Source organism: Antennarius striatus, chromosome 4 (genome assembly GCF_040054535.1).
Source record: "Antennarius striatus isolate MH-2024 chromosome 4, ASM4005453v1, whole genome shotgun sequence".
NCBI classification, from domain to species: domain Eukaryota; kingdom Metazoa; phylum Chordata; class Actinopteri; order Lophiiformes; family Antennariidae; genus Antennarius; species Antennarius striatus.
In genome coordinates this window covers 1,710,001-1,734,720 of record NC_090779.1, presented here as the reverse complement: position 1 = coordinate 1,734,720, position 24,720 = coordinate 1,710,001, and the positions used below count along the sequence as shown (strand labels likewise).

The window sequence follows — 24,720 nt, the reverse complement described above, 5'->3', positions numbered from 1 at the left end:
CATCACACCTTCTATTTCTAGCTTCAGACTCATCACTCTATCTGACACTCTTTTTACCTCCAGGACATTCCTAACAAACTCCTCCTTCAAGATAACTCCTACTCCATTTCTCTACCCATCTATACCATGATAGAACAACTTGAACCCTGCTCCTAAACTTCTAGCCTTGCTACCTTTCCACCTGGTCTCCTGGACACACAGTATGTCTACCTTCCTCCTCTGCATCATGTCAACCAACTCTCTACCTTTTCCTGTCATAGTTCCAACATTCAACGTCCCTACTCTCAGTCCTATACTCTTGGTCTTCCTCTTCTCTCTCTTCCTACGAACACACTCTACTCCTCTCCTTCTTCGACCAACTATTGGCTGACGGCATCCGAAAGTGGGATACGTTCCGTGAGTCTTGGACACAAATCTTGAGACACAAAGTGCTTTAAACAGTCTATAAGGGTGTCGGAAGAGGTAATACAGATAGAAGGTGGTTTAATATCAGTATGGCGAGGGTTCATAAGCATTTAAATTGCCGTAAATAATAAGATAAATAGTTTGTTGCAATATCACAGAATTTTGTTTTTTTTGCCGGTGGTTCCTGGAACGCAACAACCGTGAATAACGAGGGATCACTGTACTATATAAGGTTGAATCAATTTCAAATACCATTTTATTCCTTTACGGTATATTTTTTCTGATATAACATCATTAAAATTTAAATTAAAAAATCATCATTAAATATATATACATATGTTGACACGTAGTCAATTTCTTTCTTTAAGTTCTAGTCCTGCTTTCTTAATCAGGTGTCATGTGGCACTCAGGACGACTATAAGAATGTTCATTATAGAACTGATAAAATTCCAAAAAGAAACGTAGGTGTTCACTCCCCGTTAAATCCATTGCATTGTACCAAATCCATCTGTGTTGAGCTGACTGTCATATCATTTGCTCTAGGTTGTTGCACCATGGGGGTATTTTCTTAGCCAACTTTGTAAACTGGAGTAGCAGTTTTTTAAATGTTGAACCTGTCATTCACCATTATTAGAGCTGTACGACTCAATGTAGCCGCAAGAGGACACAAGCCAGTGTCTTATTGTGCCGGTCCCAAGCCCGGATAAATACAGAGGGTTGCGTCAGGAAGGGCATCCGGCGTAAAACTTTTGCCAAATCAAAGATGCGAATCAAACCTATGACTTCCATACCGGATCGGTCGAGGCCCGGGTTAACAACGACCGCCATCGGCGCTGTTGACCTACAGGGCGCCGGTGGAAATTGGATTACTGTTGGTCGAAGAAGGAGAGGAGGAAAGTGCGTTCGCACGAAGAAAGAGAAGAGGAACACCAAGAGTATAGGACTGAGAGTAGGGACGTTGAATGTTGGAACTATGACAGGAAAAGGTAGAGAGTTGGTTGACATGATGCAGAGGAGGAAGGTAGACATACTGTGTGTCCAGGAGACCAGGTGGAAAGGTAGCAAGGCTAGAAGTTTAGGAGCAGGGTTCAAGTTGTTCTATCATGGTATAGATGGGTAGAGAAATGGAGTAGCAGTTATCTTAAAGGAGGAGTTTGTTAGGAATGTCCTGGAGGTAAAAAGAGTATCGGATAGAGTGATGAGTCTGAAGCTAGAAATAGAAGGTGTGATGTTCAATGTTGTTAGCGGGTATGCTCCACAGGTAGGATGTGAGCTGGAGGAGAAGGAGAAATTCTGGTCGGACTTTGATGAAGTGATGCAGAGCATGCCTAGAAGTGAGAGAGTTGTCATTGGAGCAGACTTCAATGGACATGTTGGTGCAGGAAACAGAGGTGATGAGGATGTGATGGGCAGGTTTGGTATCCAGGAGAGGAACGCAGAAGGACAGATGGTAGTTGACTTTGCAAAAAGGATGGAAATGGCTGTAGTGAATACTTTCTTCCAGAAGAGGCAGGAACATAGGGTGACCTATAAGAGTGGTGGTAGGAGCACACAGGTAGACTACATCTTGTGTAGACAGTGTAACCTGAAGGAGATCAGTGACTGTAAAGTAGTGGTAGGTGAGAGTGTAGCCAAACAGCATAGGATGGTGGTGTGTAGGATGACTCTGGTGGTGAGGAAGATGAAGAGGGCAAAGGCAGAGCAGAGGACGAAATGGTGGAAGCTGAAAAAGGAAGAGTGTTGCATGACTTTTAGGAAGGAGTTAAGACAGGCTCTGGGTGGTCAGGAGGTGCTTCCAGATGACTGGACAACTACAGCTAATGTGATCAGGGAGACAGGTAGGAGAGTACTTGGTGTGTCATCTGGAAGGAAAGTAGATAAGGAGACTTGGTGGTGGAATGAGGAGGTATAGGAGTGCATACAGAGAAAGAGGCTAGCTAAGAGGAAGTGGGACACTGAGAGGACTGAGGAGAGTAGACAGGAGTACAGGGAGATGCAGCGTAAGGTGAAGGTAGAGGTAGCAAAGGCCAAACAAGAAGCTTATGATGACTTGTATGCTAGGTTGGACAGTAAGGAGGGAGAGACTGATCTATACCGGTTGGCAAGACAGAGAGATAGAGATGGGAAGGACGTGCAGCAGGTTAGGGTGATTAAGGATAGGGATGGAAGTCTATTGACAGGTGCCAGTAGTGTGATGGGAAGATGGAAAGAGTACTTTGAAGAGTTGATGAATGTGGAAAATGAGAGAGAACAAAGACTAGAAGAGGTGACTGTTGTGGACCAGGATGTAGCAAAGATTAGTCAGGATGAAGTGAGGAGGGCATTGAAGAGGATGAAGAGTGGAAAGGCAGTTGGTCCTGATGATATACCTGTAGAGGTTTGGAAGTGTCTAGGAGAGGTGGCAGTAGAGTTTCTGACTGGGTTGTTCAACAGGATCTTAGATAGTGAGATGATGCCTGAGGAATGGAGGAGAAGTGTGCTGGTGCCCATTTTTAAGAACAAGGGAGATGTGCAGAGTTGTGGCAACTAAAGAGGAATAAAGCTGATGAGCCATACAATGAAGTTATGGGAGAGAGTAGTGGAAGCTAGACTAAGGGCAGAAGTGAGCATTTGTGAGCAGCAGTATGGTTTCATGCCAAAAAAGAGTACTACAGATGCAGTATTTGCTCTGAGGATGTTGATAGAGAAGTACAGAGAAGGCCAGAGGGAGCTGCATTGTGTTTTTGTAGATCTGGAGAAAGCTGATGACAGGGTGTCCAGAGAGGAACTGTGGTATTGTATGAGGAAGTCTGGAGTGGCAGAGAAGTATGTTAGAGCGGTGCAGGACATGTATGAGGACTGTAAGACAGTGGTGAGGTGTGTGTAGGTGTGACAGAGGAGTTCAAGGTGGAGGTGGGACTGCATCAGGGATCAGCTCTGAGCCCCTTCTTGTTGCTATGGTGATGGACAGGCTGACAGACGAGGTTAGACAGGAATCTCCATGGACTATGATGTTTGCAGATGACATTGTGATCTGCAGTGAGAGCAGGGAACAGGTGGAGGAGAAGCTAGAGAGGTGGAGGTTTGTCCTGGAAAGGAGAGGAATGAAGGTTAGCCGCAGTAAGACAGAGTACATGTGTGTGAATGAGAGGGACCCAAGTGGAAGAGTGAGGTTACAGGGAGAAGAGATCAAGAAGGTGGAGGATTTTAAGTACTTAGGGTCAACAGTCCAGAGCAATGGAGAGTGTGGAAAAGAGGTGAAGAAGCGTGTCCAGGCAGGATGGAACGGGTGGAGGAAAGTGTCAGGTGTGATGTGTGATAGAAGAGTTTCAGCTAAAATGAAAGGAAAGGTGTACAAAACTGTGGTGAGACCAGCGATGTTGTTTGGTCTAGAGACAGTGTCACTGAGGAAAAGACAGGAGACAGAGCTGGAGGTAGCAGAGATGAAGATGCTGAGGTTCTCTCTGGGAGTGACCAGGAAGGATAGGATCAGGAATGAGTACATCAGAGGGACAGCACATGTTAGAGGTTCTGGAGATAAAGTCAGAGAGGCCAGACTGAGATGGTTTGGACATGTCCAGAGGAGAGATAGTGAATATATTGGTAGAAGGATGCTGAGTTCTGAACTGCCAGGCAGGAGGCCTAGAGGAAGACCAAAGAGGAGGTTTATGGATGTAATGAGGGAAGACATGAAGGTAGTTGGTGTGAGAGAAGAGGATTCAAAGGACAGGGCTAGATGGAGGAAATTGATTCGCTGTGGCGACCCCTGAAGGGAAAAGCCGAAAGGAAAAGAAGAAGAAGAAGAGAGCTGTAGGACTCAGATGAGCTCATGTTACAAAGCTCTGCTTCAGGAAGTCTCACAGTGACGACACAACATCATTGAACGCTGTGCTGTCACCACATCCACAGTGTTTCCATGCTGATGCCTGCCTTCATTTACGGGTAAATCCATCATCTCCACATGGAGTTAACCTGATTATTGCTGTGGATTCTTGTGTATTCACTCAGCATGAATCACATCTAATGATTAATGCTCAGAGACCAGCTCAGAAGTCCTGTATTAACAGCTGTTGTCCAGAGGAAACCCCCCCCCCCCCAGACCTGCTACACCAGAACAGCTGTGTATTCGCGTCAAAGCTATGAATCCTCACTTCTCAAACAGTGAAAGCTGAATCTGCAAAAAAAACACGATTATATCTCAATAAAATGTTACTCATGGGACGTATTTGTCGCAGGGAAGCAACTGCAACAGATATGAATCCTTTTTTGGAAAAGGTCAATATTAATATTGGTATCACTCTAAAACTGTCTCTAAAACGGATAAGAGAAAAATGTCAAGTTAATCTACATGTACTGTTCAGATGATTCTGTGAACCTTTTTTCCCCCCAAATAACTAGTTTCTGTATAGAGGCTACGGAAGGTGCAGTCATCAAGTTCAACGCGTTGTTTGAGGTTTAAATTCATTTTTTTATTTCAATTTTAACATTTATTTTTTTGCAACATTTATTTGAGCCAAAATGTCTTGGAAAAATTTACAAACATGTTAATGGATAAAAAAAAAGTGACCAATTTTCTTTGCTCATGTACAGCTCAGTAAAGTTCTTGAGTCAAATTGAGAAAAAAAAAAGAATGAATAGACAAAACATTTTTTTGGTTACAATAGTTAGAATAAACCGTTGAGTTCAATAAATGTAAAACACACTGGAAAATGAAATTAGCTTCGAGGTGAACAATATAAAAATTCCGTCCTCTAATAACAGGACTGGAGTTGATCCACATTGGATGTATTTAACCCAGGAAGTGGATGTCATTAAAATAAAAATAACATTAATACAAGTAACACGTGAAACAATGAAGATCAGAAGAAAGGCCTCAACACAAACCCAATTCATGGAGACGCGGTGTTGTTTTCATGTTTTACGTAACGTTACGGACTTCTACGAGATCATGACGAAGATGGAAGAGGAACAAACTGAGTACATAGAGGTGAGAAGTAATATAAAAAGTAAACATGACGACTTTCACACAAACAATAAGATAACAAAAAAAAAATCATCTCATTACGCTAGTGCTGCAACAGGACGGGAATAGAACTTAAAGTCTCCTATTGATGAGGGACATCTGACCCATTGACCCCCACACGGCCACGCTTCGGGGGGAGCAGGCGTCTGATTGAGTATGTCTCCATAATGAACCATCTCCAGATATTCCTAATCCGAGGATTGTGACGTGAGTGATCTGATGATGAAGAGGCTGGGGGGGTCATGTTGGTGGGGAGGGCTGTTTTTGGTTTCATGCATATAGAAAAACCCCATTAGGGACACGACTGGTTAGATAATATAGTGCAAACCCCCCCAGAAGACACAGGAGACACTAGTTAACTCTAGTTAACTCCAGTTAAATATAGTTAATTCTAGTTAACCCCTCAACCCCTCCAAACCTTCCTTCCAACAAGGTGAGCTTTGGTCTATGAAGACAGCTAGAAGACAACCAGACACAGTGGGGGGGTCAAACAGGGGCGTGTGGACAAATGTGAGTTGTTGCACAACCGTTTGCACGCTCTAGTGAACGAAACCGTCTGTCTTGAAACTTCATTATAGGTACGTACATTTAACCACAAAATTAAAAAAGACCCCCCTCGTCTTCTAACATCCACAAAACCCCCCAGGCAGAACTCCCCAGGGGAACTTTGGGATGTTTCAGGGGTCATGAGAATTAAGAGAATGTCAGTTAAAAATAAATCCTGACATCGTTTGTTAATTCATTAAATCCCAAAAAACGCTCCTTGTGAACTTCATTGTTTGACTTAGTGGTTGAAACTTAAACACGACTGCTGATCAGAGTTCTATTGGGTTTTGTGTTGATAAAAGGACGTTTCTACCCTGACGGGGGGTGGGGGGTGGGGCGACAGAGAAACCCTGGAGATCCAGATGGAGGGAGAAGATGGGCGTCTGATTTTGGGGTGAACTGGACCTTTAATGCTCCTAACATCCTGTATTGTGTACTCATGTAAACGACATAATTCATCAGATAAACCTGCAGTTTAAAGTGTGTTTTTAAATATTTCTGGAAGCTCCATTTGATTCGACGCTGAATGAGTCACATTTGTAAAACAATGTTAAATCAACTTTTTACATTCCTTCCTTTATATTTATTTATTCACCTTCTTTAAGCCGAGGTCTGTGGTGTCCTTAATCTTTTGTTATCTGTTTGTCAATTCCATCAATTCAGGGAGTTTATTTTTTTCTACTTTTAAATATCTCTTAAATGTTTGTGGAGAGAACGATCATATCAAACCTGCTTGGAGACACGGATGAATATTTACATTTTCAAACTAAACTGACTTTCTATTGATTGTCTTGAGAGTGAGTAGACAGCCAGCCTCGGTCTTCTGCCCTTCCTCCCTCCTCTTCCTCAGCGCATCTTGTGCTCCACGTCAGCGTTGGCCATGTTTGAGCCAGGGCTGGGGTCCGGCTGTCGTCTGGACTGGGGAGGGATGGAGGGATGAGATGAGAGGAGGAGAGACAGGTGAGGGTCAGACAGGTCACAAAGGAAGAGAGGGAGGAGAGACAAATACAATCAATGAAGGACAGGCTTCCACTAACAACTCTAAAATATGAAATAATCATAATTATATATCAGAGTTCATTTCACCTCCAGAAAGTAAATGTGTGCATCCCAACACGACGTTAACGCATCCAGAAAGTAATAACAGAATATACGGTAGAGGCGACGCAAGGATTGAGTTTAGTCAATAGTACAATATAAAAACTAAACAAACTGTTAGTGATAATGTTTTTATTAACAAGTAAAATAAGTAAAAAAAGAGCAAAATTATATATTTTATCAAAATGTTAAAGCCTGGTAGTCATTTAAAAAAACTGTTTTAACTCAATAGTTTTCTTTTCCTTTGATTCATATTTTCTCCTGAGGACACTGAACCAAGGTGACAGAACCTTCACACACATTTAGTAATATCTGTAGTAATATCTGTAGTAATATCTGTTAGTAATATCTGTTAGTAATATCTGTATTAATATTTGTAGTAATATCTGTAGTAATATCTGTAGTAATATCTGTTAGTAATATCTGTTAGTAATATCTGTAGTAATATCTGTAGTAATATCTGTGGTAATATCTGTATTAATATCTGTAGTAATATCTGTAGTAATATCTGTAGTAATATCTGTAGTAATACCTGTAGTAATATCTGTAGTAATACCTGTAGTAATACCTGTAGTAATATCTGTAGTAATACCTGTAGTAATACCTGTAGTAATATCTGTAGTAATACCTGTATTAATATCTGTAGTAATATCTATAGTAATATCTGTAGTAATATCTGTAGTAATATCTGTAGTAATATCTGTAGTAATATCTATAGTAATATCCGTAGTAATATCCGTAGTAATATCTGTAGTAATATCTGTTGTAATATCTGTAGTAATACCTGTAGTAATACCTGTAGTAATACCTGTAGTAATATCTGTAGTAATATCTGTAGTAATACCTGTAGTAATATCTGTAGTAATATCTGTAGTAATATCTGTAGTAATATCTGTAGTAATATCTGTAGTAATATCTGTCTCTTTTTCTTCATTAACTTCTGATTGTTTTTTATGCTAGAAAACACTCATTGTTTCTCGCTTTTTCTCCAACTTTTTCATCTTTTTCAGTGGCATGGTGATAATCAATCAATCAATCAATCAATCAATCAATCAATCAATCAATCAATCAATCGGTCAGCCTTTATTAGTCTATCTCTTAATCCCACCAGCAGACGTTCCAAAGTGTTTTAACAGACAGACAAACCCAACAGGACTCTTCTTGTTCTCTGGGGGGTTGAACTAACTCCTCTCTTGCTGCAGCGTTTAAACCAGCACACCTGTTGCTGATTGGTCCATTTTAATCAGACAGAATCACACAAGATCAAAACATAATGGTGATTTCAGGGTTTGAAATTTAAGTGGAGAAATGGAAAAATTGTGAATATTTTCATTGAATGAAGTGTATTTAAAGTTGACCTACAGGGCGCCGGTGGAAATTGGATTACTGTTGGTCGAAGAAGGAGAGGAGGAAAGTGCGTTCGCTCGAAGAAAGAGAAGAGGAACACCAAGAGTATAGGACTGAGAGTAGGGACGTTGAATGTTGGAACTATGACAGGAAAAGGTAGAGAGTTGGTTGACATGATGCAGAGGAGGAAGGTAGACATACTGTGTGTCCAGGAGACCAGGTGGAAAGGTAGCAAGGCTAGAAGTTTAGGAGCAGGGTTCAAGTTGTTCTATCATGGTGTAGATAGGAAGAGAAATGGAGTAGGAGTTATCTTGAAGGAGGAGTTTGTTAGGAATGTCCTGGAGGTAAAAAGAGTGTCGGATAGAGTGATGAGTCTGAAGCTAGAAATAGAAGGTGTGATGTTGAATGTTGTTAGCGGGTATGCTCCACAGGTAGGATGTGAGCTGGAGGAGAAGGAGAAATTCTGGTCGGACTTTGATGAAGTGATGCAGAGCATGCCTAGAAGTGAGAGAGTTGTCATTGGAGCAGACTTCAATGGACATGTTGGTGCAGGAAACAGAGGTGATGAGGAGGTGATGGGCAGGTTTGGTATCCAGGAGAGGAACGCAGAAGAACAGATGGTGGTTGACTTTGCAAAAAGGATGGAAATGGCTGTAGTGAATACTTTCTTCCAGAAGAGGCAGGAACATAGAGTGACCTATAAGAGTGGAGGTAGGAGCACACAGGTAGACTACATCTGGTGTAGACGGTGTAACCTGAAGGAGATCAGTGACTGTAAAGTAGTGGTAGGTGAGAGTGTAGCCAAACAGCATAGGATGGTGGTGTGTAGGATGACTCTGGTGGTGAGGAAGATGAAGAGGGCAAAGGCAGAGCAGAAGACAAAATGGTGGAAGCTGAAAAAGGAAGAGTGTTGCATGACTTTTAGGAAGGAGTTAAGACAGGCTCTGGGTGGTCAGGAGGTGCTTCCAGATGACTGGACAACTACAGCTAATGTGATCAGGGAGACAGGTAGGAGAGTACTTGGTGTGTCATCTGGAAGGAAAGTAGATAAGGAGACTTGGTGGTGGAATGAGGAGGTACAGGAGTGTATACAGAGAAAGAGGTTAGCTAAGAGGAAGTGGGACCCTGAGAGGACTGAGGAGAGTAGACAGGAGTACAGGGAGATGCAGCGTAAGGTGAAGGTAGAGGTAGCAAAGGCCAAACAAGAAGCTTATGATGACTTGTATGCTAGGTTGGACAGTAAGGAGGGAGAGACTGATCTATACCGGTTGGCAAGACAGAGAGACAGAGATGGGAAGGACGTGCAGCAGGTTAGGGTGATTAAGGATAGGGATGGAAGTCTATTGACAGGTGCCAGTAGTGTGATGGGAAGATGGAAAGAGTACTTTGAAGAGTTGATGAACGTGGAAAATGAGAGAGAACAAAGACTAGAAGAGGTGACTGTTGTGGACCAGGAAGTAGCAAAGATTAGTCAGGATGAAGTGAGGAGGGCATTGAAGAGGATGAAGAGTGGAAAGGCAGTCGGTCCTGATGATATACCTGTAGAGGTTTGGAAGTGTCTAGGAGAGGTGGCAGTAGAGTTTCTGACTGGGTTGTTCAACAGGATCTTAGATGGTGAGAAGATGCCTGAGGAATGGAGGAGAAGTGTGCTGGTGCCCATTTTTAAGAACAAGGGAGATGTGCAGAGTTGTGGCAACTACAGAGGAATAAAGCTGATGAGCCATACAATGAAGTTATGGGAGAGAGTAGTGGAAGCTAGACTAAGGGCAGAAGTGAGCATTTGTGAGCAGCAGTATGGTTTCATGCCAAAAAAGAGTACTACAGATGCAGTATTTGCTCTGAGGATGTTGATAGAGAAGTACAGAGAAGGCCAGAGGGAGCTGCATTGTGTTTTTGTAGATCTGGAGAAAGCTGATGACAGGGTGTCCAGAGAGGAACTGTGGTATTGTATGAGGAAGTCTGGAGTGGCAGAGAAGTATGTTAGAGCGGTGCAGGACATGTATGAGGACTGTAAGACAGTGGTGAGGTGTGTGTAGGTGTGACAGAGGAGTTCAAGGTGGAGGTGGGACTGCATCAGGGATCAGCTCTGAGCCCCTTCTTGTTGCTATGGTGATGGACAGGCTGACAGACGAGGTTAGACAGGAATCTCCATGGACTATGATGTTTGCAGATGACATTGTGATCTGTAGTGAGAGCAGGGAACAGGTGGAGGAGAAGCTAGAGAGGTGGAGGTTTGTCCTGGAAAGGAGAGGAATGAAGGTTAGCCGCAGTAAGACAGAGTACATGTGTGTGAATGAGAGGGACCCAAGTGGAAGAGTGAGGTTAGAGGGAGAAGAGATCAAGAAGGTGGAGGATTTGAAGTACTTAGGGTCAACAGTCCAGAGCAATGGAGAGTGTGGAAAAGAGGTGAAGAAGCGTGTCCAGGCAGGATGGAACGGGTGGAGGAAAGTGTCAGGTGTGATGTGTGATAGAAGAGTTTCAGCTAAAATGAAAGGAAAGGTGTACAAAACTGTGGTGAGACCAGCGATGTTGTTTGGTCTAGAGACAGTGTCCCTGAGGAAAAGACAGGAGACAGAGCTGGAGGTAGCAGAGATGAAGATGCTGAGGTTCTCTCTGGGAGTGACCAGGATGGATAGGATCAGGAATGAGTACATCAGAGGGACAGCACATGTTAGAGGTTCTGGAGATAAAGTCAGAGAGGCCAGACTGAGATGGTTTGGACATGTCCAGAGGAGAGATAGTGAATATATTGGTAGAAGGATGCTGAGTTCTGAACTGCCAGGCAGGAGGCCTAGAGGAAGACCAAAGAGGAGGTTTATGGATGTAATGAGGGAAGACATGAAGATAGTTGGTGTGAGAGAAGAGGATTCAAAGGACAGGGCTAGATGGAGGAAATTGATTCGCTGTGGCGACCCCTGAAGGGAAAAGCCGAAAGGAAAAGAAGAAGAAGAAGAAGTGTATTTAAAGCTTGCGTCTCCCAGAGACGCACGCTGTCTGAAGATCGTGGGTCCCTGTCAGAAAATGTGTGCTAAAGACACAAGAACACACGCCAACGAGAACTCTATAAATGTGGGACAAATGACCTACTGCAGTGATACACTGTACTGTATTATCACACCATCACTGAATGCATTAAACACATGTGGAAACATTTTAAAACCTGCTTCTCAAAATGTGCAAAAATAATTTGTACAAAAACTAAACTTTATGAACTAAACTTTATGAAACACATTTAAGACACTTGGAATTCATCACATTTCTACTGGTAACATATTGTGCACCATGTTGAGCATCCCTGACTTATTATTCACTAGAAGGGGTTTTAAAAATCTAATATACAGTACGTGTGTGTGTGGCTGCGGTTCACACAGCGGCCACTAGAGGGGGCGAGCCTACAGGCTGCTCCGTCCACCTCACTGGTGTGTTCTAATCCAGGTGTGTGTCGGGCACACAGGCTGTCCGACACACACACACACACACACACACACACACACACACACACACACACACACACACACACACACACACACACACACACACACACACACACACATCAGAATGACAGAGATTTTAAATATATTTCATGACTGGCTGGAATGTGTGTTTTTGTGAGTCATGGGGCTTGATCCACTCCTGCAGTACAAAAATACTTGTGGTTGTGTGTTTACACTGAAGTGATAACCAGGGGAGGGGTGGGTGGGGGTGGGGGGGTCAGAAGACGTGGGTGAGAGAGTGAGGAGAGGTGAGGCAGGGGGGGCAGAGGGTTTGCTCACTTCAACAGGAATGCAGCTTGTGTCATCTCAGTGACACACCATAATAGCAATACACACACACACACACACACACACACACACACACACACACACACACACTCACACACGTCATACTACCATTTTGAACTGTTGCAGCCAGACTGACTCCTGCTTGTATTTCCTGCAGCCATCAGGTCCGTCAGTGGGATTACCAGCTGAACGGTGTTTTAATCCAGCAGTAAACACTGAGACGTGAGATTAAACACGACATAACGGTGATTCAACACCAGAGACACTCACAACGCTCTTTGGTTTGGGGAAGTGTGTTCAGTCGCTCCTCCTGCTCCCATCATCATCATCATCATCATCATCATCATCATCATCATCTGTTTGTTTAGAGTGGAGGTGTCAGGGGCGGGGCTACCAGCTCAGGTGTGTGCTATGAAACGTGATGTTGGCCCGTTTAATCCGGCGTCAGCAGAACTACAGGCTCACATAATCCAGAGAAAACAAGTGAAAACTGAACGACCATTCATTTTCTTCAGAACATCAACAGTGAAGAATACTCAGATGGAAGGACTAACATCTCCTTATATGGTCTGCTTCCTGTTTGTCACACTTCTCTACAGCCATCCTGTTGGCTTTGAAAAGTAAAACCCACAAGATTTACAGTATTTTCTGCACTATAAGGCGCGCCTAAAAGACTCTAATTGTTTTATAATCCAGTGGGTTTTATAATCCAGTGGGTTTTATAATCCAGTGGGTTTTATAATCCAGTGGGTTTTATAATCCAGTCACTTTATAGTGCAGAAAACACTGTCCTCCTTATTAACACTCCTCTTAGCCGAGCCTACGTTCTCCTTTCTGATGACATATCGGTGACCTTCTATTTCCGGGGGGGGGGGGGTGATTTAAATACCCCAGATGGACGAGGGCGGGGCTGAAATATAAGCAGCAGCGTTTTCGATAAATGCCAGGCGATGGAGGTGGGTTTGAGGGGTAACCGAGTGATATCCACCGTTTCCTCTCTGCCTCCGCCCCGTCAGGCCTCCGGCATGGGGGGGCTGGGGGGGCTGGGGGTGGGAGGGGTCCACTGATGGCTCAGGAGGAGGAAGAGTCTCCGTATCGACCCCCGCAGATGGAATCCTGCTGGGCCACTAGAGCTGCTCAACCACAGCTCAATACTAGAGAGGGTGTGTGTGTGTGTGTGTGTGTGTGTGTGTGTGTGTGTGTGTGTGTGTGTGTGTGTGTGTGTGTGTGTGTGTGTGTGTGTGTGTGTGTGTGTGTGTGCACATCAAGTCAAAGCAAAGGGTCTGATGCCGATCAATACTAATGATATATTAATGCTTTCAGTGCCGGCTCATCGTTCACCACCAAATCTTTCTGCTGAACACTTGTAAAAGCATGTGTGTGTGTGTGTGTGTGTGTGTGTGTGTGTGTGTGTGTGTGTGTGTGTGTGTGTATGAGTGTGTGTAACACTAGAAGTATTTTACTCTCTTTTTGTCAAAAGTCTCTTTTAGTCTGTTTATAACGTTCCAAAGTCATTTCTTTCTCGTTTCATTCTCACGTTTGGTTTCATATCAGATCTATTGGATGTTTATCTGCTGGAAACGGGTCGGATGTTCTGGGTCGGATGTTCTGGGTCGGATGTTCCGGGTCGGATGTTCCGGGTCGGAATAACAGTGTTAGCTGGTGGCATCGTGTCCCTTTGTCTAGTCTTAGTCAGAGAAAGAAGTCTCACTAAATGAATTTACTTCTCTGTTACTGCCCGACAATAAAGTAGGTTTCTGTGTGTGTGTGTGTGTGTGTGTGTGTGTGTGTGTGTGTGTGTGTGTGTGTGTGTGTGTGTATCTATGGCTCCTCCATCCATCATCCTGACAGGTGCCTTCTGACCTTCAGAATCACTGATTTGGAGGAAAAACGTTGACTTTATTCCAACAGACGGTCTGATGGACGGAGGAGGAAACAGCCGAGTCAGCACTTCTCTACGGACCCACTGGTCCTGAAGCCGACGTCACGTTCCCCTACAGGAAACCAGTCAAACCAGAGCACGGTTTGATCTCCAACGCGAGAGTGTCCAGGAATATAATTCACATGTCTGATGCAACAACACAGCGGATGCGTTGCTAAGGCAACAGATGGCTCTTGACTGAAACTATATCCAGCGTCTGCTTCCTGTCCTGATGGATTTATTCCTCAATGAAGCTCCAAACAGCCAAACACAACCCAGAAGAACAACACAACATTCTGCTGACACGCCGATACAGAAACACCCGAGTCACGAGAGCCTCGGCCCCCCAGACACAGTGTTCTTCAAAGTAAGAGAACTAAAGTATTAATTAAGGGTGAAGCAGGACCTGTCTGAGTTCAGGGGTCAAACTATGGAAGGGATTTCATGATGAAATGGTGCAGCTCCAATGAAGAAAAATAATTAAAAATGATTAAAATAATCAGAATGAATAAATAATAAATAAAACAAATAAAAAATTATTATTTTTAAAAATAATAAAAAATTTAAATTAAAATGTAAAATAATTATGAAGTGTAAATTAACTACCATTCTACATAACTGCGGATTGCATGTTACATGTTTTTGATTTTGATTTAATTTAATTTTTTTACATTTTATTTACAAATAATTAAAAATAAAAAAATAAAATAATAATGACGTGTAAATTAACTACAATTCTACATAACTGAGTATTACATGTAAAATATTTTTAATTTAATTTTTTAAATTTTAGTTAATAATAATTAATAATAAAAATGTAAAATAGTTATGAATTTTAAATTAACTACCATTCTACATGTTAAACATGTTTTTGAAAAGCCTTCAGCCTCTTCCTCTGTCAGTGAATCTCTGCTGTGATTTTAGAGCAGTAATGTCTATAAATCAAATTATTCCCACACGTTCATATTCATGTCAGCTGCTAAACAGTGATGTTAGCGTGGTCTAGTCTAGCAGTCAACTCATCACAGACAAACTGAAACATGAAGCAAGAAACGTAACTGTCACTATTGATACCCCCTTGTCCTGGCGTGTGCTAACACCATCATTTTGCATTTGTTCCCTCGTCCGTCTCCTATCCAGAGAACATCACTCATCTCCAGATCTTTACACCCGTCAAGGTTTTAGCCATTCAAAAAAAATCATGAGTTGTTTTTTTTTTGAATCCGTAGGAAACCAGTGTGACTATGAGCTGAAAGCAGATGTAGCCGATAGTGTTTGGCATTAAATCTAGCGTTCAGAGGGGCTTCAGTCGCTTCAGCTGCTTCAGACACAAGTTCTGTGTTCCTGCTGGAGCCTCAGGGTAGGAGCATGAGATCAGTGGCGTGAAAGACGACCTTCAACAAACCACTGGCTTTCTTTTTTCCCTGTTGGTTTTTCTCATGTCTGCTTCCCGTGTGAGACTCTCAGTCTCTCAGAAGCTTTGAGTCCCATCATAGAAACCTGCTGGGGGCGTCTAACCTCTGAGATACCCCACCTGGAATGGTGTAACTAGACCTGAACACATCAACATGCTTCCTACTTTGGATTCTTCTCCGTCGTCACCTTCTACTGCTGTGACGGCTCTGCTACGCTGCTTCTAGCGTGTCCTCGACACATTAGCGTCTGTTGGCTGCTTCTCTTTCACTCCGGACACCTCCGCTCAGAGATGTGTCGGCTAAACAGCCCAGAGGTACGTTTGTCCTTCTGCTGGAAAAACCCACGACCTTCTGTGTGCTTTGACCTACGACTAAACCACCAACAGTCCACCGTCCGCTCCCCGGTCTGGGTGCGGTTCCCTTTCTCTTGGTGGGTTCCCTGAGCCAGAGAAGGTCTGATCCGCTTCATAGTACAGAAATGACTGTGTTTATTTGTTTTCTTTCCGATCTGACGGTTCTGAATGATGGATTCTCTCCTCCACGTCTGTCTCTGAGTCACTCTGACGCTGGTGGAGATGCTTGCCTCGGTCACATGACTACCTTCTTAAAGGGGCCGCTCCGGTCGCTAACACAGAATACATTAGCGCTAAACTGAAACTCCCGAGCTAGGAGAACCAACAAGAAACAAACGGTGTGACGTGACGAGGACGCTGCTAATAAAGTTGATACAAACCGGATTCACCTTTATTATTATGTTTAGGAAAAAACAGTTTTTGTGCTGGTCGTACTTTATTTTGTTGTATTTATGGTCCACACCTCAACGCAGCTCTGTGAGAATACTTGATGTTAAACCGTTGATGTTAAAGGTTGGTGATGACTGGTGTGTGTCACAGGATAAAAGACGTCAGCACTGCAAGCATTTGAAGACACGCACACACACACACACACACGCACACGCACACACACACACACACACACACACGCACACACACACACCTGCTTTTGGTCAAAAACACACAATGGAATAACACAAAATACACACATTCAACAGTGAACACACACACACACACAAATGTGCACACACATACACACACGCACGCACACACGCACGCACACACACACACACACACACACACACACAAATGTGCACACACATACACACACACACACACGCACACACACACACACACACACACACACACACACACACACACACACAATGTGCACACACATACACACACACACACACGCACACACACACACACACACACACACACACACACACACACACACACACACACACACACACACACACACACACACAGGTTTAGTGCATGTCAGTGGTAGGTGATGGGCGGTGGACACAGACCCTGTTCTCTCTGCTGGCTGTCTGTCTGTCTGTCATCAGTCCCAGATTTTAGAAACCACAGGGTCCTAAAAAATAAACAATTTGGGGTTCATTCGACGGGCATCGACTGAGGAAGGATGCCATGGATCTCCCAAAGCCTTGTGGGAAAGTGAGTTTTTTTTTAAAGCAGTAAAATAGAGAACACATTTGTGAATTGTGCCGATGTGAGACATCTGAGCGCCACAGATCTGTACACAACGATCATTCCACTGGAACAAAGACAATATGAGAGCAAATTGGATTTGAAATTCTCAATTTTGTTATGATAATCAGTTAAACAAATTAATTTTTCTGCAGCACAAAGTTAACTACTTTCCCTTCTGAGGCTTTCAGGTCACCTGACAAAACGGAATCAGTCATCCAATAGTTCAATAATATCAAATCAAAAATCAATTATTAGTTTAAAATGTCATCTAACTGATCATGCACTAAACCTATGATTAAACTGATGTAACAATTCAATAAAAAATAATTAAAGCACACAAGCACACAACACACAACCCTAAGTCAGCCCCGGCACTAAGCAAAGAAAGTCCTCATGGAAATGAGACTGTCGCTAAAATAAAGTGGCTTTGCTCCTCAATATTGACTTAACAATACAGAAAATGTAGGACAAGTACAGGACACATTAAAATGAGCTTAACCTTTAAATACTAAATCATTTTCTGAACTGTTTGAGGTGAGTTTATGCATCCTGTACAGTTTTAATAGTTTGATTTGTTAGCCTGATGCTAACTAGCCGGGTAACTCTAGCCTTACAAAGCCAGAATACACATTTAAGATTGAGGAATTATTTTAAACAATGAAGTGACCAATAAGCAGTAATTAAGACCAAACACGACCCATCCAGTCAGCTGCAGGACTGTTCCAAACTGGAGAACAGCATGGCACTGGTTCTAAAAACATTTCAAAATTATTTGCTGAATAAATCATGAGCCAAAAAAGTTGTGCGGTTTTTAAACTGTCCATTACATTTTATTTACAGTGGTTGCTTAGCAAAGTAGTTTAATAGCAGCTGAAAATCTAGTTTTTGCTGTCCTCCAGCGATGCACCAATGCACCAAGGGTGTGGTTAGTGAGTCATGTGTTTACAGGTGCAATGGAGCACACGTCTCACCACAACTATTAATAAAGATGGTTGTGGTCAGAGGTACAACGGGCTCACGGTGGGACAGGGTTCCCCTACGGTTCCTCTGTTCTCCAGAGCACACACCTAGCTGAGCCGTCCTGTCCGTGTTCAGGTCGGCTCCTTGTGCAAACTCAAAACTCACGAGCGGTGAGCTGGCTTTGGAAGGCAGAGAGGGATCGGTCCCGTTACAGCTGGAGCTACGCTACACAAAAACAGACAGACGGGAATCAGTCCTCCACCCTCTCACCTCCAGATCCTCTCTGTGTGATCGGTCTCTGTCCTCAAAGTCTCTGGTCCGACGCCGAGCCTCTTCAAACGCCGCCTGGGCCAGAGCGTCCTCGTGCTGCACACACACACACACACACACACACACACACACACACACACACACACACACACACACACACACACACACACACACACCAGAGACAGGCGTGAAGCGTGTCTTCATCACCCAGAGAAAGTTACTGATGCTGGGGTCGCAGCCCCCCACAGGTCCACTACAATCAGGTTCATGATGGACCAGTTCAAAAAGTGTCAACACAACAGAACCAAGGCATCAAATCTGCCTACATTACCCAAGATGCAATGTGGTTACAGGCAGAGAATCAGGTGTTTTTGGTAGTGGGCTGTAATGTCACCTGACCGTTAGTCACCTGACCGTTAGTCACCTGACCGTTAGTCACCTGACCGTTAGTCACCTGACTGCACTGGACGGAAATGAAAGCCACATTTTGTGGAGTGAACAGGAACCGAAATGAGAAGCGAACATTTGTGATGACGCTGTGGTACCTGCGCTCGCTCGTCGTCGTACTCCAGGTACCCCATCCCATCCAGCCTCTGCAGGTCAATCCAGCCTCTCCACATCACACACACCCCATTCAGGATCATAGGAGCCTTTAGATAGACCTAAGGGGGAGGGGCAGGGTGAGGGGGTAAAGAGAGAGAGAGAGGGGTACACCTTAAGTCTTGGTTCTAATGGAGGTTTGTGTCTGTTGAAGGCAGTTTGACTGTTGGTGCTCTCCACTGTTCTTGTTCATGGGGGGTTATTGGGTCCCTGCTGAATATAGAATGGGTCTAGACCTGCTCATATTCATACAGCATCACCAGACCATAGCATTACAGTATCTTCTGGACTATAAGGCGCACCTTCAATGACTGGCCTAGTTTAAAACGTGTTTCATATAGAAGGTGCACTGGATTATAAGGTGCAATGTCCGTTTTTTAAGAAAGTTAAAGGTTTTAGGTGCGGAAAATAGTGTATTAACAGCACCACAACAGAGAGTTCACTTTGTTAGCAATTAGACGTGTTCCAGGGATCACATGACCGAAGCCGAGCAGGACAGCTACAACCATCATCTGTTGTCTGACTCAGACAATCATCTGTCTGTGATTCACTGAATTATAATATATTATCTGTCAACAACCACATCTATGCAGATTCAGGTTTGTCACCTTTTCTTTTAAGAACAGTTCATGTTTGAGAAGAGACAACAATGATAGTCTTTAAGTATAATTCTGTAATTTTTGAATATTTGATTTCACTTTTAGCCGTTTGTTTTTCCTTTGTTAATTGTCTACCTGCTTGTTTCTGTTGATTTAAACATCAGTCCCATTAAACGAGCGACCCAGCGTTGTACTTATCGGGGTTATACTACTGCAGCCATCTTATGAATCTCTATTGAATGAAACTGTTTTCAGGATTGATTACTTTACATGTTCCACCTTTCAGAAGTTGAATCCTTTCTACTCCTAGAGAATAATTACTGAAATGTTTGCAAGAATAAACCTCACAGAAAAAGGAGCCTTACTTTGGGTTAATTTGGACTAACTTTGTAATTCATTACGCAGACATCTGCTGATTTCAGTTCCTCTACACTCTGCTAGCCTCTTTCAGATCATATCTTCATGCATATCTGGGTTCCCCATCGATCCACAATGCTTTATTTTTGTCTGACTGTGACATGTTGATCACACAGAACTCAGTAAATAACTTCAGGGCTTTTTCCACCTCATTTAATGCTCATGCTTCTTTCTACTCCTCACTAACCCCAAGGCAAAACATCTTTTAACGCCAAACGACCTCTAATTCTAGATGAGGGTGGGCAAACGTTTGACTGGTGGGGCACACTGAGGTGGTCAGCTGAGGAGCAGACGGTGGAGTGTTGATTTGTACGAATGCAGATGACAAGTAAAAACCATTACATAAAGATAAAAGGGCCGCAAAACATATGAAAGACATAAAAACTAGTTTATATTAGTTGATATAGTCTAAACTTGTTTGGTGGCCGGATTACAAATCGTAATGGGCTGTTGATGGCCCAGGGACCATAGTTTGCTCATGTCTGTTAAGCCCTGTTTAGGTCATACAATACATTCAACTATTTGTATTGCCTTGGTAGAAGGATGCTGAGTTCTGAACTGCCAGGCAGGAGGACTAGAGGAAGACCAAAGAGGAGGTTTATGGATGTAGTGAAAGAGGACATGAAGGTAGTTGGTGTGAGAGAAGAGGATGCAGAAGACAGGGTTAGATGGAGGACACTGATTGGCTGTGGAGACCCCTGAAGGGGTGATAGAGGGAGTCCAGAGGCCAGCCCCTTTAAACGAAGCATCTGGACCAGAAGTGATTTTATCAATATTCAATCAAGGATATTGTGGACCACTGATCAGACATTTCCGTGTACATCTGGCAGCAGAATGACAGGAAATATAAAAAAGCATAATGTATGAGTGTTAGCGTTAGCCTGGTGTCTTCACACTAAACATCCCACATCTCTCATGGGTCCAGTCGACTCAAAGGAGGTTTCTTCCTCCTTTGAGTCGACTTCCTGTTTCAGCTGACATTGTTAGAGAGAACAGAGATGTGTAGTTGTTATGTGTGTGTGTTGTGTGTGTGTGTTGTGTGGAGTGGTCACATGACCGACAGTGTGTGATGTCACTGAGCTGTCAGATTTATCCCCTGTCTCATCTTCTTTGGAGATTTCTCGTAGGTTTTCTCATCAACCCTACGTTGGGCTGATTCTCTCGGGTCCTGCTGAGGTGTTCTGACCTCAGAGGGTCCAAACCTTCATCACCTCCTCCTCTACCTCCTCAGCAGACAACACAGACCAGCGTTTAGCAGCTAAAGAGCTGATAGTTCCATCACAGACAGAGAACCGTTGCATCTACTCTGCTGTAAACCACATCAACCCGACATGTCGTCAGATTATCGTCTGGTGTGATTTCCTGATTAATCTCACTGTTAATCTAATAATGATCGGAGTTTCATTTTGCTTTGGATTCATTGGGACAAACCACGAGACTGGAAACTGAAACACAGACTGTTTTTCCCAGGGTGCAAAGTTGTGCGGTGATATTTTTATCCCGGCAGAGAGGCCTTTAGGTAACAAACCAACAAATCAAACACCCCCCCGAACACACAAAGGACTGGACTTTTCTGTGTGACGGTGGGCGAGCTCCACGTTCCTGCATTTTAACTCAGGCTATTTTTGGACAGCCTCTTACAGGGACCTCTTTTACCACAGTTACCCACACTGCACCGGGGTTTCAGGGGAAACCGCACTCCAAGAGACTGTGGGTTTTTGTGTTTATTTTCATGTGAATGCAGCTCAGTGTGTGTGTGTGTGTGTGTGTGTGTGTGTGTGTGTGTGTGTGTGTGTGTGTGTGTGTGTGTGTGTGTGTGTGTGTGTGTGTGTGTGTGTGTGTGTGTGTGTGTGTGTGTGTGTGTGTGTCTGAGAGAGAGAGATGGCTTCCACATCTGTGGGGGTGCTTTTAAAAGAAAGCTTCATTTGGCTTGACAGGGAAATTTTGTGTGTGTGTGTGTGTGTGTGTGTGTGTGTGTGTGTGTGTGTGTGTAGGGAAAATATGTAGAAACGGCTCGACCACAGACTTCCTCTGAGAACCATGTCAACCCCCACATCCATTTACTAACACACACACACACACACACACACACACACACACACACACACACACACACACACACACACACACACACACACACACACACACACAGTGGATAAGTAAAGGAAGCAGGGCAAAACCAAGTGGAAATTCAGACTGTAACGTAGAGTCAGTGTGTTCCACAGACGTGGAGTGGACTTCTTTATAGCGACCCGTTTGCACGACGGTTTCTGATTGGACGCCTCAGCGGCGCATCAATGCTAATGGCTCCAACACATTTGTATGACAGCTGTAGTATTTTAACTCCCAATGTTCATGAGTACGTTCAAAACAGTACAAAAATACACAATTCAGATGTACGACAAGATTTTCAAGCAGCTTATATAAAATAAAGTGTAAATGTGCTATTACAGGTAGTCCTCAATATACAAACGGAACTGGAAAGTTGTAAGTTGAATTGTTTGTCATTTGTAAGTCATTATTTACTAAATTTCAATTTATAATCACCATTTGAGGTCATTTTAATGTCATTACTACTCAAAATACAAAAGCAATATACCCTAAGACTGACCAGAGACAATTACAGGACATAGAGAGGACTCCTGATGGAATAAAACACGGGTTCAGGATGTTGTCAGTTAGGTCGTTCTCGATTATATGGCAGTTTAAAAAAAGAAAAACACATAAAAATAAAAATCAATGTCATTTAATCCTTGAGAAGAAGAAGTAGAAAATACTTCAAGGAACTCTCCACCAAGTATTTAATAATGCTTTCAACCAATCAGCTGTTGATGCTGATGACCCACATCCGTGACATAAACCACGTATTATAAAGCGCTGCAGCGAGAGAGGAGTTAGTTTGACCCTCCAGAGAACAAGAAGAGTCCTGTTGGGTTTGTCTGTCTGTTAAAACGCTTTGGAACGTCTGCTGGTGTGAATAACCTCTACACAAACAAGTTGATTGATTGATTGATTGATTGATTGATTATCAACGTGCCTCCGAAAAAGATGCAAAAGGTGGAGAAAAAGCAAATGACAACGAGTGTTTTCTAGAATGAAAAACAATCATAAGTTAATGAAGAAAAAGAGACAGATATTACTACAGGTATTACTACAGGTATAACTACAGATATTACTACAGGTATTACTACAGATATTACTACAGGTATTACTACTGGTATTACTACAGGTATAACTACAGGTATTACTACAGGTATTACTACAGGTATTACTACAGATATTACTACAGGTATTACTACAGGTATTACTACAGATATTACTACAGCTATTACTACAGATATTACTACAGGTATTACTACAGGTATTACTACAGATATTACTACAGATATTACTATAGATATTACTACAGATATTACTACAGGTATTACTACAGGTATTACTACAGATATTACTACTGCTATTACTACAGATATTACTACAGATATTACTACAGGTATTACTACAGGTATTACTACAGATATTACTACAGCTATTACTACAGATATTACTACAGATATTACTACAGGTATTACTACAGATATTACTACAGATATTACTACAGATATTACTACAGGTATTACTACAGATATTACTACAGATATTACTACAGATATTACTACAGGTATTACTACAGGTATTACTACAGATATTACTACAGATATTACTACAGATATTACTACAGGTATTACTACAGATATTACTACAGGTATTACTACAGATATTACTACAGGTATTACTACAGATATTACTACAGATATTACTACAGATATTACTACAGGTATTACTACAGATATTACTACAGGTATTACTACAGATATTACTACAGGTATTACTACAGATATTACTACAGGTATTACTACAGATATTACTACAGGTATTACTACAGATATTACTACAGGTATTACTACAGATATTACTACAGGTATTACTACAGATATTACTACAGATATTACTACAGGTATTACTACAGATATTACTACAGATATGACTACAGGTATTACTACAGATATTACTACAGATATTACTACAGGTATTACTACAGATATTACTACAGGTATTACTACAAATATTACTACAGATATTACTACAGGTATTACTACAAATATTACTACAGATATTACTACAGGTATTACTACAGATATTACTACAGGTATTACAACAGATATTACTACAGATATTACTACAGGTATTACTACAGATATTACTACAGATATTACTACAGGTATTACTACAGATATTACTACAGATATGACTACAGGTATTACTACAGATATTACTACAGATATTACTAAATGTGTGTGAAGGTTCTGTCACCTTGGTTCAGTCTCCACAGGAGAAAATATGAATTAAAGGAAAAGAAAACTATTGAGTTAAAAGCAAAAGTGAAAAAAACTGTATCATCTCTTTATTTATTTCTAAAACTGTTTTTGAATGACTACTAAGCTTTAACATTTTGATAAAACTAATATATAATTTTAATCTTTTTTTCCTTTTACCTAAACAGTAATGATGTCGTTATTAATAAAATCAGTAAAATTAGCAGTTTAGTTTTTATATTGTACTATTGACTAAACTCAATCCTTGTGTACGCTTCTACCGTATATTCTGTTATTACTTTCTGGATGCGTTAATGTCATGTTGGGATTCACACATTATCTTTGACGCGCATCCCGGGGATGCACTACTTTCTGGACGTAAACTCTCCTGATATACTGTCTGTGTATTAAGTTTCAATCTATAATTGGAAGAACGAACTGTCTGAGACG

At 42.3% G+C, this 24,720-nt stretch overlaps 1 protein-coding gene across 4 annotated transcripts in view; it reads right to left on the bottom strand.

Moving 5' to 3' along the window:
- Positions 1–5,206: 5,206 nt before the first annotated feature.
- The window catches only part of cbfb (core-binding factor subunit beta), a 34,657-nt gene continuing 15,143 nt past the window's right edge, over positions 5,207–24,720 (bottom strand). The window contains exons 4-7 of one of the 4 annotated variants that reach the window (XM_068313170.1): positions 18,845–18,961; positions 18,300–18,395; positions 16,886–16,950; positions 5,207–6,871 (exon numbers count right to left, since the gene is read on the bottom strand). In XM_068313170.1, the coding sequence (XP_068169271.1) occupies positions 16,921–16,950; positions 18,300–18,395; positions 18,845–18,961 (243 nt within the window). In that variant the 3' untranslated portion in view covers positions 5,207–6,871; positions 16,886–16,920. The remainder of the gene's footprint in view (positions 6,872–16,885; positions 16,951–18,299; positions 18,396–18,844; positions 18,962–24,720) is intronic. The other 3 variants (XM_068313172.1, XM_068313168.1, XM_068313169.1) reach the window with 3 other exon arrangements.